General features: G+C 42.2%; 5 protein-coding genes across 5 annotated transcripts; 2 read left to right on the forward strand and 3 right to left on the reverse strand.

The window, feature by feature from the left end:
- Positions 1–194: 194 nt before the first annotated feature.
- On the forward strand, positions 195–1669 carry LOC145711931 (carboxypeptidase Z-like). Its single transcript, XM_081789620.1, has 7 exons — positions 195–659; positions 713–821; positions 865–962; positions 1056–1187; positions 1225–1256; positions 1357–1427; positions 1516–1669. The coding sequence occupies exons 1-7, from the start codon at positions 549–551 to the stop codon at positions 1548–1550; spliced, it is 588 nt and encodes a 195-aa protein (XP_081645746.1). The 5' UTR covers positions 195–548; the 3' UTR covers positions 1551–1669.
- LOC145696179 (uncharacterized) lies at positions 1661–2683 on the forward strand. The gene is made up of 4 exons (XM_081773179.1): positions 1661–1801; positions 1864–2217; positions 2262–2381; positions 2425–2683. The coding sequence occupies exons 2-4, from the start codon at positions 2146–2148 to the stop codon at positions 2581–2583; spliced, it is 351 nt and encodes a 116-aa protein (XP_081629305.1). The 5' UTR covers positions 1661–1801; positions 1864–2145; the 3' UTR covers positions 2584–2683.
- A 1464-nt stretch (positions 2684–4147) lies between these two features.
- Positions 4148–5187, reverse strand: LOC145696148 (uncharacterized). Its single transcript, XM_081773145.1, has 3 exons — positions 5129–5187; positions 4978–5050; positions 4148–4714 (listed from the first exon to the last, which is right to left on the reverse strand). Exons 1-3 carry the CDS (start codon positions 5161–5163, stop codon positions 4178–4180), a joined length of 645 nt encoding a protein of 214 aa, XP_081629271.1. The 5' UTR covers positions 5164–5187; the 3' UTR covers positions 4148–4177.
- Positions 5188–6386: 1199 nt separating this feature from the next.
- LOC145702211 (uncharacterized) lies at positions 6387–10856 on the reverse strand. Its single transcript, XM_081779461.1, has 5 exons — positions 7664–10856; positions 7297–7621; positions 6875–7252; positions 6656–6825; positions 6387–6612 (listed from the first exon to the last, which is right to left on the reverse strand). Exons 1-5 carry the CDS (start codon positions 10725–10727, stop codon positions 6491–6493), a joined length of 4059 nt encoding a protein of 1352 aa, XP_081635587.1. The 5' UTR covers positions 10728–10856; the 3' UTR covers positions 6387–6490.
- A 2427-nt stretch (positions 10857–13283) lies between these two features.
- Positions 13284–18974, reverse strand: LOC145711932 (uncharacterized). Its single transcript, XM_081789621.1, has 11 exons — positions 18826–18974; positions 15810–18783; positions 15379–15768; positions 15183–15340; positions 14991–15080; positions 14384–14946; positions 14198–14339; positions 13939–14154; positions 13811–13895; positions 13636–13762; positions 13284–13555 (listed from the first exon to the last, which is right to left on the reverse strand). The coding sequence occupies exons 1-11, from the start codon at positions 18966–18968 to the stop codon at positions 13284–13286; spliced, it is 5160 nt and encodes a 1719-aa protein (XP_081645747.1). The 5' UTR covers positions 18969–18974.
- Between the last annotated feature and the right edge of the window lie 31 nt (positions 18975–19005).

Genomic DNA, 19005 nt, shown 5'->3' on the forward strand with positions numbered 1-19005 from the left:
CGATTATCATAATTCGAAAGACGTAGAAATAGAACCCTCGATAGAGCATACATATCTTTTCACTCAGTCGTATAATGTCAATAAATGGAATTGCGAGAGAATTTCAAGTAAAAGTCGGCACATTTTCGATCCAATGAAAAAGTTAAAATATCTAAAAATTCAAAAAGAAGATAGAAATTTCTAACTAAAAAGATGCACACTGTCTTCACAAATGGTCAAGCTCGTCGAAAATCAAGATTTCACTGTGACGGTCTTCCAGAGTCGATTGAAAGAAAAATAGAAACAAAATCAATTCCATACACTCAGGGAGTTAACAGCGAAGAATGCCGACGGCGAGTGAAAACGCTCTATCATTTCAAAGACTGGATTTATGTTGAACGCTACTTGACTTGCTTGATAACTCTCTACGGCTCGAGCTCAATGAAGATTTATAAAATCGGAAGCTCAACTCGCAATTTGCCTCTTATCGCCGTAAAGGAGCCGGTTTTAAATTTTGAATAAAAGAAGTTCGAGTTTCGCTCCCTCTCTAAAATACCCTTGCAAAACAGATGCTTCCGAAAACCGTCGCTAAGATTACTGAGCCAGACACGGAAGAGACAAGAAGACATGCAAAGCCGAAAGTAAGACTGATGGGGAACATTCACGGAAACGAAGACCAGGTATTCACTAAATGAAATAAACCCTTTTCAATTAATTCTATCGATCATTTTAGGGAATCTTCATTCTTCTGCCACTGATAAGAGACATTTTAGACGGCACACAAGAATATGCTCTCCTTAGAAAAAGCCTTGAATTGCACTTTTTGATTTCCGCAAATCCAGGTCAGTTCTAATATGTCGCATCGAGTGGGTTTTAATTATTTAGACGGATATCTACGTGCTCGAGCTACGTACCGCTCAAATGGAAAAATTTGCTGGGAACAGGTCACCAAAAACAATGTCATGCATAATGATGAGATTGGCGCCCTTTTAATGAACTTTCACGACATAAAAAGTGATTGAACGCGAATCGCGAAATGTCCGATTTATGTTCGCCACCATGGTGATCTATTTGAGACCTGTGGCCGCCAGAACCGGAATCGTGTTGATCTGAATCGCAATTTCCCGCTGCTCATAGAAGAGATCATAAAAACAAGAGAGCGTTTTGCTCAAACGGGATCACCCGTTTTTGCTGGTGCTGGAAATCAGGTAGCATTGGAATAAGCCAACTCATATCTATCTTTAGGTTTATATACCAATACCAAGCAGTTACTGGTCGTAAGTAACTACTGTAGTTCAGACTCTGAATTTCAGAGAATGAATTTCAGAACTTGAACCTCTTATGCCTATTCTCCTGTATTTGATAACAAAACTTCAGCATCGGAAACGTGCAAGAGGAAACGCTAAGCTTAATAAAGTGGACACGAAGCCGGAACTTTGTACTTTCCGGTAGGCTCTTAAATTTCACCACGAGTTTAATAAATCAAGTGCGCCCCGCCTTGTTAAGCATTATTTGGTACTTATAAACTGATTTCAGCGATGATTCATTCTGGTGCATGGGGCGCGTTCTAAAGCAGTTCATGCGCGAAAATAATCGAAAGCTGTGAGCTCCTTGGAGACACCGCATTTGCTTATTTTGGTGGTCGCGAAAAGTGACTACCAGGGGACTAGAACGCGCGCAAGGTCGTGAATTATCCTTATGACACCTCAAAGCGTCACCCTTTGGCTGAGGCTCATGAAAATGAAGATGCCAATGCTTTCAAGAAGATTTCCAGGGACTTTGTCAAGCTTCACAAGACGTTGATAAAACAAGAGCCTTGCATGTAAGTTTTGATAGAGAATAATTTAATCAACTGCTTAGAAGCCGAGCTTTAGTTTGTTTTAGGCATGGAGCTGATGAGTTTTCGGAGAAGGGAATAACTAATGGTGCTGCATGGTATTCGACAATCGGCACACTTCAAGACTTCGAGTACATTGCGGAAGGAGTGATGTCTTTTACTCTCGAGCTTGGCTGCGAGAAGACAACTTCAAAGGCGAACCTTCCTGTTATCTATTCAGATGCGAAAGATGCAATGATTGACTTCATGCTATGGTTAAAAAACTATTTTTATTCTCTGAAAGCAACCTTAGATCATAAATATTAACCAACTAAAAGTGGCATGGATACATGGGCATTAGGGGCAAAATCGAGGATGAAAAGGGCCGGGGAATTCCAAAAGCTGAAGTGTTCATTCAAGAGGTTCAAATTCATAAAAACAATCTTATGAGACTTCTCATTTCAAGAAATTTTGGAACGGAACGACCGCGCTCAATCCATTGAGTACGCTAACTGATGATGATGGACACTACAACAAACTATTTTGGCCTGATGATATGACTGCCAGCATAACTTTATTCATCCAGGTTTTTAAGTAAGAATTAAGTCCATTTTTAACTAAAATTCTAGCACGAAAAATATCGAGAAAGAAGGTTCCCTTTCACGGACGAGTATCTCGCGTCGCTGAAAAATTTCCGAAGCTGTCGAAGAACATACAGTAGTCTAACAGACAGTTCCTGTAATTACGAGCTTCCAAAAGCGCTTGTTATCAAACTGCATAAACTCTAACGCATGAGTAGACTTTCGTGACTTATTATTTCTTGGTGATGACATTTTATTTTCATAGAGAACCATTCATGTTCGCCGTTTGATGCCGTGAAATTCCCATTAAAAACATCGTAGGAACCTTGTTTTATCAAAATTTGTAACGCTCATCTTTCATGTTTCAGTTCGAAAGAGAGAAATCATTTGAATCGAGTTAAACTTTCAAGGTTAAAACTTATATCTTATAACAACAGTGTTGTTCGTTCAAATTTGTCGGATGATGGCCCTCAGAGCGCCAAGTTAACTATTAATGTCAGCAACAGAGTAGTCTCTGGGCCAAAACCAAGGAGCAATTTATTTCCTCTTTTTCATATCAGTTGGTCACAAATTTTTCACAAGATTTTTAAATGCGCTCTTCATATTCTTCCAATATTCGAAAGCGATGAGCCTAAAATCTCGCGACCGGCTCAGTCCATTAAGAGTCGTTAATAGAGAAAGTCCCCTGCAACAGTATAAGAAGACAATTCAGAGAGTAAAATCTATCAAAGAGTATTGGACAGATTCGGAAGATGAACTTTCAGGTATAGAACCTTTCTTATTTGTCCTTGTTGATTTTTAGAGAGTGCCTTTATCTTGAGCTTTAATCTTATTATTATTCCATATGTCAGCATCCTGCGTGTTTATATTTTTTCAACTCATTGTCCTTAGCTGATTTCTAAGCGGTCTTATCTCAACAGACTTTGTCCATTTTTGATTCCCCGAAACCTGCCAGATTTTTCCTTGAAATGAGCAGAAATTATATCCAACTAAAGAAAAACTCTAAAGGTTTTTTTCCGCAACATAAGTCAAAGATAGATAGACTCTATGTTTTAGGATGTGTTCTCGCGTGTATTCTAGTACGCTTTGAATTATTAAAAAGTTTTACTAGAGATCGACAATGAACCATTATCGGCGCCATCCGTCGATGCTACAAAGTGTCTCAGCCTAACATGTGGTGTTTTTACAGTAAGTCAGAAACAAGCTCATCTCATCGACTCATAGTCGGTTGGCCGAGGAACCGCAAGATATACTGAAGTTACTCATGCTAAATGAATTAAATAGTTCTGTTGTGGAATGGTTGGCTACTCATTCTTCATTTATCTTCCAAAGCCACTAAAGACTGCTTCCCTTCTTTCCCAGGTATTTGTGGAACGCTTTTTCAAATCAAAACTTCTTCAGTCGTTATGGTTTATACTCCTGGGGATCGTCTTCCTTATCATTAGCCTTATTAGCGTTTATCATAATTCTTGCAACAACTCAGCAACCCAAGAAAGAGTTCAAATAAACCCTTTATCTTCTATTTTCAAAGAATTATATTGCGAACTTATCTTTAGCACCGACACCAAAGCCCCAGGATTTGGATTTGATGAGTGGATCCAGCACAGATGCAACAATGAATCCGAGAGGAAAGTGCTTCATTCAAACCATTGAATAATCGGAAGTAACAATCATGAAGCTTCAATAAAGATGTTATTGTCTACGACGAAGCTTATGATGCAGAATTGCGCGAGACGGAACTGACATATGTTTGACTAAGAAGTTCTATGATGTTCTTTATTTATCGAGAAAACAGCAAAGATCAACAGAAGGTGGCCATCATGTCCTCAAACGTGTCCTGTCGACGAATCTGCCTTTTAAAAGGTTTACTTATGCGTTTTCTTTCTTGTAAAAACTCAATGAAAAACAATGAACTCTTCCTGAATTCACAACCAGTTACAAGAAACTCAGCTCTTCGCGGGCGCATATTGTAGTTGGAGCTCAGTACGTGACAGTACGCTCCTACGTCCCAAAGAATGACCAGCTGGTTCGTGTTAATTTCGCTAGGAAGCTGAGCCGTTTTGTTCAGAAAATCAGCAGATTCACAGACGGGTCCGACGACCTTGTAAATTTTAGCGTCATTCTTGTCGGTTTTTTTCGCCAATGTCACTTGATGATAAGCCTGATAAAGAGCAGGTCGAATGCATTCTGTCATTGACATGTTCGTTACTAGAATGTTATCATTCTTGACTCCAAGAGATCTCCCGATGCAGCAGGCTGTACTTCCAACCAGAGATCTTCCAGGCTCAAAGATGAGCGTGTAGTCTTCGCCGAAATTATTGAAGCATTCCGTATATTCCTTTCATTATTTAGTTAACGCCGGAACGCATATACGACCCATTTTTGGGTAATACGATTTTGCTAATCAAAAAACCCATATTATATTTGATATACACATATAATATGACCACGATCCAGTTATATTTTTGTAGCTTAGAGTCCGGTTATAATATATAAACCCGGATTTTTATTCTCTTTATTCCCAAATCGCGACAATATTGGGTTAAAAATGGTCAGAAATTTGCAAAAATGGCCATGCGTTCCGGGGTTAAGGATAAGTACCTGTGGTGTAGGATATCCTTGGGCTTTCTTTTCATAATTAATTGCTAAACCTCCACCAACATTCACTACTTTTCTAAATTATTAAGTTATCTTCACTCATCTGACGTTGTTTAGTACATTATGTACTGGTTTTAGTACTAACAAGTGTTACCTGGATGGTTCAAGGAAATCAGCGATTGATTCCATAATGAGTTTCAAGGTGCTCGAACATTCTCTTCGTTCCGATTCTTTAATTTTAATGAGAAAAGGTTTTTTATGTTTACACTAGTTTTTATTCAGAAATTAAAGATTGGAAATCTTTATTTGACCCGGCCCCTGATAGGTTCAAGATTATTGATGGTACTTCCCAAATGACAATGAATGCCAAGCAAGCTCATTTTCTCATCTTCTGAAATCTTCTTTGCGAGACCAGTTATGTCTTCTTGCAAAACCCCAAACTTACAGGCTTTCCCGGAAGCTGTAGTATTGTATTGATGCACTTTCGGGTCGATATTGGGATTAATCCGAATGAGGACTTGACATCTTGTTTCCAGTGTTTTCGATAAAGCAGATATTCGTTCGTAATCGAACCAAGAATCAACATTAATGATGTGTCCTCGCTTTCAATTTAGGTTTCAGTTATCAGTTCTATGAATAATAAGCGAGAATTCATAAATATAGAAACTGTCTAACTTTCCTGAATAGCGGTTTGCACTTCACTTGAACATTTACCATTCCCATTGAATATAACCTTATCTGACTTGTAATCAAGTTGCTCACTTGGCTTCAAACATAGCCTCTCAATATTAAAACAATTAGAAATCGGGAATTCCTCTTTGTTTCAACGTCAAACTAAGGATCACACACGAATAGAGATAGCTCGTAGCTTCATCAAAATTTAACTATATTTTCTAAAACACATGAACTCTCAAGACGTGTCAATTTCCATTGGAAGCTTTCCTTGGCCAACTCAAGCTCGCCACCTGAAACTGTTGTCAAGCCGCTAACACCAGCTGCCTTTAAAATTTTGATAATGGCCGGATTGAAGTTAGATTTCATCGAAAAATTCAGTTGAGTCTTGCATTTCAGTGCCTTCAGTCCTGACAAGTAATTCTCAACATTGACAACGAGCGCTTTCTCGGAATAAACGAAGACAGGATCTTCTAAATCTATCTTCTCCGCAAAGGTCTCCACAGATAACTCATCGATATACAGATTTTCATGCTTGAAATCGATCATTTCTCTAGCTTTGTTTAACGTTAACTAGAGATCTGACGAATTCTTGTTTGACCATGTACTTAGAATCACGATCAAACAATACAAATGGCATGTTTCTTTCGTAAAACCACGCCTACAAAAGCTAGATGAAAGAGATCATAATATAATTTCCATGCTCATCTGCGTGAATGCAAGATCAAACCACCACGATATAATAACTGGGAAGTTTGTATTAATTGGAACGGTGAAGTTTGACAGTGAAGATGTGTGGCAGTAAAAAATGTGAACTATAAACATATTTTGATAATCTTCCCAGTTACTTTTTGTAGTCAATTTGTTCGGGCAATCCCTTATCCCAACCTTCAGGGATGTTGTGGCAGGTAGGGATTAGCCCGTAGTTGACAGTTGCACCAGCGTTGACGTACGGCAGCTTGCAGGCTAAAAATTGGATAAAATTTGATGATAAAAAGAGTTTTTTTACCTCGTGAACACTCGTTGATGAATCGGGAGAGGCACGGTCCTGTTTCTTTAGACGAGTTACTAACCGCGCTAAACCAGTCTTTGTACAAGCGCAGCGTATATCGGTCGATGTCTCTGTCAGTAATGCTCCAGAGCAAGGCCATTACTGACATAGACCCTGAGTCCAAGACCCTGGATTGATTAATTAGTATTAGCAATATATTATATATTTCAAACTTACTTTGTCACTGCACCCCTCGGTTCAGTTCGACCATGATCGCGGAGTCTGCCGGAAGCACAGCCGATAAGGTGCATGGTGCTTTTTACACCTTTTCTGATCACACGTCCCCAGCCGCCAACGCAGTCGGAGCCGCTTCCATGCCCAGCAAAGACGTAGAGGTCGAATTTATTGAGTTTCTCAATCAACTCGGATGAATTCGGCATGACGGACGCGTAACCGTTCCATTGCTTAACGCTCCTGAAGAAGTTTCCAACTGTCGCGGCCGAACTCGCGAGGTTGACCTGGTTGTCTACGACGTAGAGTAGATTGGAGATGTCCATAGACCGTTTGCTCGCTGGTTGTCGAAGGAGGTACTCCGCATGTCTTACTGAGAGCATCCTAGAAATAAGCTATGGCAAAGCTTCAAAGCAACAATTTCGTACCTTGACATTCGAATTCCCTGACAAATGGGCATCCGTTCCATGGCGATCGATTGAACCACTCGTCCGAGGATGAGATATGTAGCGGTTGTCCGCTGATATTCCAATTCTTGAAAGACGTGGTTCTTTGCCAGACGATCGAGGTCGAGTTTAGTCACTCCAACGAGTCCAGCGACATTCGTCTTGCCGAGAGTGTTCAAATGAGACCAAGCCCGAATCGCATGGCTCAAAAAGTCGGCGTGAAGAGAGTTTTTGGGCTTGGGAACTGCATTGGTCCAAGTGATGCTTTTGGAGAATGTGAATAGAGCAAGAGCCGGACCAAGAACATCTAAAAAGAATATTTATTAAAGCCAAAGAAAAGATATTTTACCTGGGAGAACAGACAGCACTAAATCCTTACAGTACTTTTCTCGTTCATCGCGCACCTTCCACCATTTGGTAGCGTTTTTGACATCTTTGCCAAGCTCTTCAGAGATCTTGTCGCACATGTCGCGCATTCGCAGAGCCTCCTTGGCAAATGCATGACCATCGAATCCGATCGAAATACACTTCCCGTTGGGCTCCAAACGAGTGACGAGCGCGAGGCAATTTTCGTATGTGCAGGATAGTGTCTTCGAAACATCTGGAATCAAGCTCACCAAGACGGCGTTATCATTCAGTTCCTGTCGCAGAAAAGGAAAGTCAATCCTGATATTCTCCGACAGATCTTCTGCTTGGATGAAGTTTTCTTTCGGAACTGAGCTGACATTGTTGGACATACGAGTATGAGCGCAGTACTGCGTGTCAAGAACTGCTCCAACGCCGTTAACATCAATGTGAAGCGCGGCTAGCTTTGATGAATTGCTCAAGACCATCGTGCTTTTCTGTGCGACTTGTTCCTGGCGCAAAATCTGGCCTATGCGAAGATTGTAGATCGCTCTGATGGTCTCCATGTCGCTGTTCTCCTTGGCGGTCGCGAGAGCTTCATCCAGAACGGCCTCTTCTGAGATCAGCTGAGGCGAATCGCCTGCTCCAGTATGAGTACTGAAGATCGTGTTGATCTCAGACTCGATCGGAGAGACTGGTCGTGAACCGAAATTCTGGAGACGAACACCCTCCGTCTTATCTTTTTGGCTCGTTTTGATGGGAGACAGATCTGGAATATCACCCATCGGTCCGACTCTCGCTTCTTCTTCAGGATCTTCAAAAATTGTGGCCCCGGCTCGATCTCCATCAGCGGCTTCTACTTTCATTCGACGAGCTGTAGCTCTCGTAGTCCGAGTTGTTCGAGTGGCCGAAACGGGAGTTCGAGGCTTATATTCAGCGTCGTTGATTTCTTTCTTGATTTTTGCGCTCTTTGGAGTTGCCAATGATATCGCCGCGTCGTCATTGAAAATTCGAAGCTTCTCTTTCTTCATTCTCTGTAGCTTCACATTGACCGGTTTCATCGGAGTAATCGCTGGAGTTTGATCGCCAGTTGTTTTCACTCTACCCCGTCGAGCGGGCGTCTTCACATCGCTGGTGATGACCATTTTTTGAAACGGTGCGGTTAGCTCAAGATTTTCCTTGTTCGCGTCGAAGGTTCTATTGTAAATGACGATTGCCACTTGCAATTTCGCGAATCGGCCGCACTTCTTTGGATTGACTTTCTCGGAGTTTCGGACAGGCTCGAGAGCATTTTTGACGTACTCAACAGCGTCAGATGGTCTATCGAGTTCCGTCGCGCGAAGAACGATTACGTATGCAAGCTCCAGGAGTAGCTGCGATAGTTGATGACCAGCGATAGCGATCTCTTTAAAGAGGAACAGGCCAGCGTTGACAGCTCGAGTAGGATCTGGATGAACACGGAACAAAGTTGTAAGTGCAATAACATAGTTCCGTGCAACATCGAGATCAAGCTTGCCAATTTTAGGAAGAACTGGAAGTTGAAATGTGAAGGCTTTTGTTGTTTCCGTTGTTGTTTTCTTCTTTATTTTCTTTGCCATCGGCGAGTCAGGGGTGAAACCGAAGAACTCTTCCTTGACTTTCGCAGTAGGCAAATGAGAGTTTGTTTGATCGACTTGGGAAGAATTTCTTCGGGGCGGGTCAAGTGAGATCGCCTGTGCTTTTGCTTGAGGATTGACTTCGCGCATAAATGGGTTGTCTTCGTTGATATCGAAGACTTTTAAAAGCGCTGGAACTTCGTCTTTCCACTTGCGCGTTTGACCTTCAAGCTCCAGTGCTCGTATTTGAAGTGTCTTCCCCATTATGTTGGCAGTCTGCAATCCCCAAATATCGGATAAAACAAGCAGCTCGTTGGAAAACATTCTCGCCTCGATCGACATGCCTCGTTTGATGAGATCATCGATGAAGTCGACACTTATCCAGATGGTTTTATCAAGCGCCCGCAGGGTCGCAATGATTTCTTTTCCAATTTTTTGGACTTTCATTGAACCCTCGGCCTTCGCCGAAGAAGCGAAGATCGTTTTGTAGAATTGCCGATCGCATGCACTCGACAGGAAAGTGATGATGAGTTGAATGGCATAACGAAGGCCGCTTGTTTGATTCGCAGTTATCATCGAGCCCACATGACCAAAGGCCTTGTCATGATAATCTGACCAGCCGGAAGATCCAGAGAGAGAGGTTTCTAACATGATTTGGGTGATGGACTCATCTTTCCAACCAATGGAGCTCTTTTTGGTCTCTGGGATGCCATCCTGGAACATCATATAACCAAAAGCAAGATGTTTCTTATCTTTCGAGGTCATATGGCAAACATTTGCTCGTTTCAGGGTCTTATGAATATCGTCGTCGTATTCGGGCTGGGTAGAGAGATGAGAATGCCGTCGCGCAACCCAAATTGACGAACCCAAGTCCATCACAAGATCACCGAGAAGCTCACTCACAGAAGCGTAAACTTTTGTCATCGGATAATACCAGTCGACGAGGGCAGTAAGCAGGCCTTTCAGGATCGTATTCCCAGCTTCTCGTTTTCCAAGAATCAAAAGAAGTTGCGCCGCAATGTAGTACGTGTTGACATAGTTGCATACTTGCGACACAGAAGAAGTCTTTTTGAATTCTGTTTTGACCTTGATCTTGGATAATTTTTCAATGTCGAGTGAAGGGGGCTTCGAAGTGACTTTTTCCATTTTCTTGCTCCACGCGCCTTGAAGATCTCGTTGCCAAGTGGACAGGATCTTCCAGACGGTCGTCAGTTCGTCATTCTCATCTCCGCCGGATCCGCTCATCGACGCAAGTTTTTTCGTCTCCTTCGGGAAGAATTCTTGCAATTGAAAAATGACGAGCTTGAGTAGGTCTTGATCTTCTTCCGTAAGTTTCTTGACGTCTCCGAACTCAAGAAGGGTATCGACGATTAGCACAACGGGCTCAGTTTTCTGCGGGATGCCATTCTCGCTCAGCGTGCTGATTAATATGCTCAAGAATCGGGCGCGTGATTCTTTCTCTACTTCGAACATATCGAAGAGCGAATTTTCGGAACAACGACATCGTTGATAAGGCTGAGAAAAAGTTGAGTGAGAAATAACTTTATGTAGACGATGTCCATTTTTGATAGTTGGCGGTTCTTAGGAAGATCGATTTCCATCTCTCTGAAGATTCTCACGCTGTTCGAGTTTTTCCAGCTGCAAAGATTGTTCGTTTCGCAAGTAATGGCGAGCTCGTTGATTGTCAATTCGATGAGATTCCAATGCTCCAGATTTGTGAAGTTATCATCGTCTCTGGAAATCGAGTAGACGTACTTGAAAGAGCCTTCGAGATTTTTGAGCCCGGTCTCGACGATCTTGCGCTGCTTCGTTTTATCAAGATCGTTTCGTTTAGCGATCGTCTGGAGCACTCGAAGAAAGCTGTAGACTGAGAAGGCAGCATATTTGTGAGGGTGTTTGAATCTAGAACCGGTGAATCTACTCAAAGCTTCTGCCATGTGGCCTATCGATTCGTTGAGCGGAATCAGAACAGTCTCGAGAGCGAGGAGTACATTCGAGTCTTTTTCGGGCAGTGTGACGAGGTTTTGGCAGATATTGTGACAGATTTGCGCGAAGCCGTAGATGATCTCCTGGATGTCGTTTTCGACGATACCGCCAATAAGGCCATAAGGCGTGATGAACTTCCGAGTGAGATCTAAAATTTATACTTGAGAAATAATTTTTACTGGAGAAACTTACATTTGCTCATATATTTTATCAGTCGGGCCATGCAGACGAACTCGTGCTTTCTCCAGTTCTTTCCATTTGGAAAGCGGTTGAAGATGTCTTGCTTTAATGCGCTCATGAACGCTTTCAATTCTTTGTAAGTTTCTCGGATCGGCGATCCCAGCGCTTTCTTGTCGTCGAAGTCCATCATCTTTTTGTCGAGCGCTGGCACTTTGAATTTCTCGTCGATGAACTGTAGAAATTCATTTATGAGGCGGAGGCCGAGCCCAGGGACGCTTGATTGTTGGATTATGTCTTCGCGGAAGTCGTTGTAGAGCCGGCGACACTGCTGGTGAGTCGCCAACTCCCAGGTGTGGAAGAACGCGCGCAAAAACTGAAAAATATGTTATTGAGATGATAGCTATCTAAGCGACCTTTCTACGAAGGTCAAAACACGGGCGGTAACGAACCCCCGACACCCGCGAGAAACCGGTAGATTTTATATTCTGATTGCTTACCCGTTTCGATTTTCCCCAACGCTCGAGCTTCAGCCACGCTTTTCGCCCGTCAATCCAAAGGTCATCATCCAGCGTCATCATCAGAGTTGTGTGAGCCGCTGTGCTGTAAAGCTCCCACAGGTCCGTCTGTAAGCGAGTGCTGATGGCTGGAATGGAACTCGCATATTTGGGAATGTTGGTAACCGTCAGATAGAGTTCCATGAGGTTATTAACGACTGAAGAGAGTTTTTTGTAGTCGACTGGGTTCTGCTTCTTTGCCGTTTTCGTCACGTAGTTGAACTCCATCTTAAAATTGCTATCAAACTATATTCTTGATCGTCAACATTCAACTAGAACTCTTTTACGAGTCTGCTCTAAGCTATCGTGATTCTTGATCTTACCTTGAAGGCCGCGGAAACGTTGCCAGCAGCGACCAGCTTCTGGTACTGAGCTTGGTCGTGGTCCATGATTTTTCTCTGGTTCGACCTTCTTTTGCACGCGGAAAAGCCCGAATGAGGCCCAAAAAGAAAGTCTCAACGAGCACACTGACGTGGCAGCCGAGAGAAGACGAGATGTTTCTCGAGATAAAAATGTGTTTTTATGTCTGCATCGAAAACACCGGCGCGCGAACCCAAGTACCGGTTCAACTCATTTTTTCTCTCAATCTTTCTTTGCTAATTTTGATTTTCACACGGAAATTCTTCCTCCACGCAAAAAAAGACGACCGAACCAGTAGAATGACTCATCGTAGTTTGAAAAATGCTTATTCTTCACAGCAGCGCTTTTCAATTAATTTATTTCGTTTTTACATTCTAACGCGTTTATTTCTAGTGGAACAGTTGAAAATGGAACTTTTGAACTAAGAAGAATATTTTCGATAAAGTAAGGAAATTTTACAGATAAGGCTCCGGTCTGAGTTCTGTGAGATTCTCGTATGTTCCTCTGAGACCGTAGAGCTTCCAAATCGGCGTATCGATGTGGTCGACTTCGAGATCGGTCCTGTCGCAGCAGTAGTCCCAGCCGCCGCCTTCGATGAAGCACCAAGTGCCAATATCATTGTCGAAGTTGGAGCAGTAGTTGTGGCTTTTCTTGTAGAAGATGCCCATGTCCTTGAGCCGCATCGCCCAGCTGAAGTTCATCTTTGGATGCGCGTCAACATCCCAGAACTCGCGATCCCAATGCTTGTCGTACCAAAACGGATCCCATTCGATGCACGGCTTGCCCATCATTGTGTGGTTCTGCCCGTCTCCCATATGCTTCTTGTGGACCTCGTCATATCGAGGCTCTGATGTCCAGTTTTTGAAGTTCTTTGGCATTGGTGAGTGGCAGACTTTTTAGGATTTTTAAAACGAATGGCGCTATCTCGATAAATAATGTATACTTTCATCTATGAGGTATCTATTGAAATCATTCCTAATGGATATGCATTGAGCTTCTTGTGCTTGCAGACTTTTCCTAGTTGGAAAATCGTGTACGCTCCGTCTTTACGCTGCTTATCGTAAGTCAGCTCCGTTTGACCCTGGGTCTTTGCCTCTCTCTTACTCTCCCTTGGATGACGCCATTCGTAGATAGTACCGATGCAAGACTGGTATCGATATTTGAGCTGAGTCTTCGTTGTCGCCGAGCAGTAGGTCATCTCTGTCTTTTGTTCGACCATGCCTTTTTAGTGTTGAAAAAAGCTATTCTATTTTATAGCGTTACAGAATTATATTGATAGATAAGTTTGATTATCTCTCAACACTTCCCCATGTAATGTCGATTGAAGGCCCTATCGTACGGAAGTTTTCTATGAGGGAAGTCGTAAATACTAGATTCACCAAGAATTTCCATAGGTTGTGTCCAATCTGGCTCCACGTGTTTACAGACCTTTAGACAAAATTATACTATCTAAAATCTAAAATTCTACAAGAGAACCTTGAACAGCCTGTTCTCATTCTCATAATCGTCGCAAGTGACAGTGCAGTTCGGTCGCTGGAAGTAACATCTTGTTTTGTCCGGGCTAAAAGATTTCTGTAAGCTGTTCAAGGAAAAAAGCTTCATACTTGTCTCGATCTTCCTTTGCGCGTTTCACATCCGCCCGTACAGCATCAAGTCTCATCTCAGGACGCGCTAGCCAACCTTTTCTCCTCTTTGGATAGGAGATAAACTTTCTGTAGTTCAGGTTGTACTGATCGATGACAAGAGTCTCATCAGTAGAGTATTGCAAGTAATCGAATGTGTCGTTAACGCCCTTGTGTTCTTTTTTATACTCGAAGCAACTAAAAAATAATCAAGAACAAAGATAAATTTTGAAAGTCTTACTTGGTGAGGAGTCGAGATCGCGTGTCATTTGTGACTTTGAGACTGGCAGAGGAGACGAAGGAGCAGTTGAAAGAATAGATTTTTTCTTCCTTCATTTTCATGCCCATGAAGTAGGTATCCGCACCGCGAATGTACACAGTTCCTTTGCAAAGTTTTAAGAATTTCAATGCTTAACTCTCCTATTACCTTGAATCTGTCCGAGAGGCATCAAATCATCACGAACATTATGCCGATGATAAACAGGGACTAAACGAAGAGGCATTTGGATTTCTCGATCAAGAGAGGGAATCATATCAGCAGCGGCAGGATGAAGCATACGCTTTTGAATGTATGGGAAAACGTCGAGGTTGAAGACCATCAAGCCATTTCTGTTCTCTCGTTTACCTCCAGCGGACTGGATAACATTCTCTGCCAACATATAACAAACTCGGTTGTGGCAGGTCGTGTACTGATTTCTCCATTCCCACTGGTAATCCCAGTATGTCTTTTGATGATGGTGTTCGGTGTTGTTCATGTATCGCATCAAGTTGAAGTGAATGACTCTCTTTGCTCGTTGAACAATGATAACATCGTCATCTGCAATTCGAAGCTCGTCGTAAGCCATCTCGTACTCGGATTGATCCCGAGGGATGATTCTGTTAGGAATCAAAAAGTACTCCGTAAAATCGTGGTTGATAACATAACATCGCACTTGGTACTCTGGAACGACTTTTTCGTCACCATCATCAAGGCAGTATAGAATATGTTGGCTAATCAATTGTTCGTTTATTCGATTTAACTGCATTCTACTTACGTGTGAGTATCACAAATATGTCGAGCATCAGCCATTTTACGAATCGGGAAATGGCCCATTCGAACGATTGAAAACGGAACAAACGCTTCACTGGGTTATTTGAAAGTTAAATTTAATTTTCGGAGTGTAAAATTAAAAATGAGCAAATTCAAGTTGCTATTCAATTTACTCAATTTTAACCCGTTCGCTAACATCTCTCCCTCATCAGTATTTAATCCAAGCCAGATATCGCCATATTGAACATGACAACTTTGTGAAAATTTGTAAATAATTTCCTTGTCATTTCCGAAATCCTCCGTTGCATCCCACATAATTCCGCTCGTTAAGTTGACAGCCGCGATGTATTGAGGCTTAAAAAGTCTTAGAATATTTTTTTAATAACTTTTACCTTCGGGAAGAAAATAGTTTCGGGTTCAAGATGGACGTTTAGCGGCACATCAGGAGTATTCGTCACCCAAGAGACGACCCCTAACGCTCGTTTGGTATCAATTTTGACCGCAGTCTCGACTTCCTGGAAATGTATATCGTGATAACCTCTCCAAAGTGAGTCCTTTCCGTCAACCCAATCGAAATCTCGAGCATCACCGCCTTCGTCGTTACCGTTTGAGTTCTCATCAAAACGCTTGACTTGAAGGACATCGTTGTGTTCTCTCTTTAGAAGTCGAATTCGATCGGTTGAGAGGGTAGAAAAGAGGAATCCGTGGGTGTGCGAGTTGTTAGGGATCTTTTGGTAGCATGAGACGCCATCCAAAGCTTGGAAATAGATCCAATCAAAGTTCTAAAGAGATTTAACCTGTGCTTTTCATATATTCATCTTACGTCATAGTACTTGTCTCCAGTAAAAGTTGCATCTGTTGAGCAGTTTTTAACACAGACGGGATCAAAAATGGTCTGTATACAAAATTCCTCAACGAGAAGACCGGAAAAGACCTTATTCAAAAAGAAAATCGCCGCTGCGAAAATAAAACAAAACAGGAGTTTGACCATGATTTTCCAAAGGGATGAGTGTCGACGAACCCACATAGGCACAATTTGCGTCCAGACCCAAAGTGGAAACTCATCTCGCTCAGATAATTCCCAGTATTTGGCGTCGAGAACTCTCGAAAGAGCACCAATAAGTGGACAAATAATGAAAATACTGATGAATGTACCCCAGCTCCAAACTGCTCTATCTGTGTTGTAGTTGAGCGTTTCCACCATTGATGCAGTTTCATTAAAATACGGAAGCGGAACTGAGCCATTCTTCATGACTGTGTTCGCTTTGACGTAGTTGTCCTCCCAGTAAATTGTTTTGTTGTACATGAGATTCATGTAGGTCACTGTTTCGCGAAGACTTTCCAGCGACTGGAAATTCTGATCAATGGAGTTGACAGTCATTCGATCAAGGTTATCCTTATCGTACTGTTTTGAATAAATGTCCTGCATCGCAAGCTGTTTGTCCCACTTGTAATAATAACCACCGTACGCATTGATTTCAACTTCAGCATGCGCTTCTAAGTCGTAACGGAACTCCGCCGGAGTGTATTTGAAAATATACGAATAACATTCCAAATATTTACGCTTGAAGAAAGGGTTGTTCAAGACTACCTCCAGTCCATTTTCGTTAATGGTATCATTTTTATAGCAGACGTTTTGCAGTGCATCGTTATAAATACAGATGTCCTCGAAACCAAACTCGTCGATATTTTTGATGATGTCACCCATCACGCGAGGATGTGTGTAGTAGTCGTAATAGTGCGTTGCGTTTGGAACGCGCTCCCATTGATAAGGATAGTGAATGAAATCTTCTGTCGTATGCGTATGGGGCATGTCGGATATCAAAATGTTCATTTCGGCCGTTAGCAACGACGGCTTCTGACCGAGGGAATACCGGAAATACGTATCTGTGTACAACGGGAAGGTGTTGTCAATCATGTAGACGTGCTCACTAGCATCGTACAAGTAGAAGCCATTCTCCCTGTAAAAAGCGATACCACAAAGCAAAAACATCCAAGTGACGATTTCGACTACGGTTCCATAGACAAGAGTCATGATCGTCTTTAGTGAAACTTTGTCTTTTGGTGTGAGTAGACCAACGTGCATTTCGAGGAAGTTGAGCTGGATGACGCCTTGATAGATACCGTACTTCATTCGGATGTCGTATGAAATCCATTTTTGCTTGAAAGACTTTACGTAGAGAGAGATCATGTTGATGATCATAGTCAACATCGGCACAAATATAAAGAGGAGGATACCCATGAGAACATAGAGCTTCTCTCCTTTCTTCTCCATATCAACTCGTTTCCATTTCCATCGTTCATCTCGGAAACCAATGTGAAGAATCAAAAACCCAATTACCGAACCCATCAAAATCGACATCGTAATGTGAACTAATCGGAGAAACTGGCTGACGAATGACATTGGTCGACCACGACGGAAAATGTGCAGCATATTCGCCGAATCGAGAATTGTACTGAAAATTGTCCACGCATCAAGCAATCCTGAGATAATGATCCAAACTCGTTTGCCGACAAAGATGAAATAAGTAGAAAGCGGGACGGAGGTGATATCCTGGTTTTGATGGAAGTAAATGAAGATCAACATACAAAGCTTGTAAGTTAGTTGGGTACTCTGTTCCATACCGATTTCTCGGAGTTTGAAATGGATCAAAGAAATACCTCCATAAGCTCTGACGTTCTTACTTTCTTCGTCATCTCCGACTGTTGTCATTTGATCCACGAGTTTGACTTTTTCATAGCACTGCAACATGACAGACGTAATGCACCCTAGCGCAATGACAGCACAGATAACAGGGACCCTTATGAACGGATTGTCAGGAAGTTCGCGCATCAGTTGTTCCTCAACGTCGTTAGGACGAATCATCGCAAACATAATTTGGAAAGACGGAACAACAATAACGTTAAAAGCAACAGCAAGACCAACAGCCTTTTCAAAACCCAAGTTAGAGCTCAAAAAAAGATATGCGGAGAAAATATCAGCGGACAAATCAATGAATGGCAAAATAACGGCAAAGTATTGCATATTAGTTTGCATTTTCGACATTGCAGATGGACTCTGGACTAATCCAGAAGCGTTGAAGTTGCTGATCGCCCATTTCGGATACTCAGTTGTAACTCCCACTGTATCATAATTGTCGAAAGGAGACACAGTTTCTTCAATAAGCTCGGGTAACGCAGACTTATCGAAAATAAAAGGTGTGGAGCTATCCAAAAGTCGTTTGTAGTGTTCTTGCTGTTTCTTTCTAAGCTGAGCCGCCTCTTCTTCGGGAGAAAGACCTGTTTCTTCATCTATTTCTTCTTTTACCTTTTTGCTGCCTTTGCTTTTCTTTGAAAGAAGAGAAAAGTTGGTGAACATTCTCTTTTGAGCTTCTTGATCTTCTCTCTCCTTTGCATCGGCAGGAGTTTCTGAGGGATCCGACTTCTTATCATCTTCATTATCCTCATCTGATTCTTCTTCTTCATCATCATCATCATCTGACTCCTCGTCTTCGTCGATAGGAGTGATCGACTCAGTATCCTTGGATCGACTGGTAGTTGGTTCATCTTCATCATCTGACACTGGAGTGATCTCTTCTTCTGATCTCGATTTGGAAGGAGCTCGTTTTATCTGAGTGCTTCCCTGAGAAATGTTGTCGCCATCACTCTGAGCTGATGAACCAGCCTCTGTTGAGCCAGCTTCTGTCTTTTCCTCTGACGATTTTTCCTTGTATGGTGGTGGGTCCTCTTTCGGATAAGACGGAGGTTTCCCTTCAGAAGAAGGTTGCTCCGATGATGGAGCCTCCTCACTGACCTCACTACTCGCATTTACTAATAAGTCTTCATCAATATACTATTACCTTTCTGGACCATCAGCAATTGAAGGGATGTCATTATCATCTTGCTCATCATCTACCTCTGGCTGTCGCTTATCAGTCTCTAAGTCATCTGGAACTGGATCCTTCCCCTCTGTCGGGTCAACTTTCGACTTAGAGTTGCCCATTTTTAGTTAATAAAAACGGCGACTGAGCCGATGCGAA

The sequence above is a fragment of the Oikopleura dioica genome, chromosome 1 (assembly GCF_907165135.1).
Source record: "Oikopleura dioica chromosome 1, OKI2018_I68_1.0, whole genome shotgun sequence".
Taxonomy (NCBI): domain Eukaryota; kingdom Metazoa; phylum Chordata; class Appendicularia; order Copelata; family Oikopleuridae; genus Oikopleura; species Oikopleura dioica.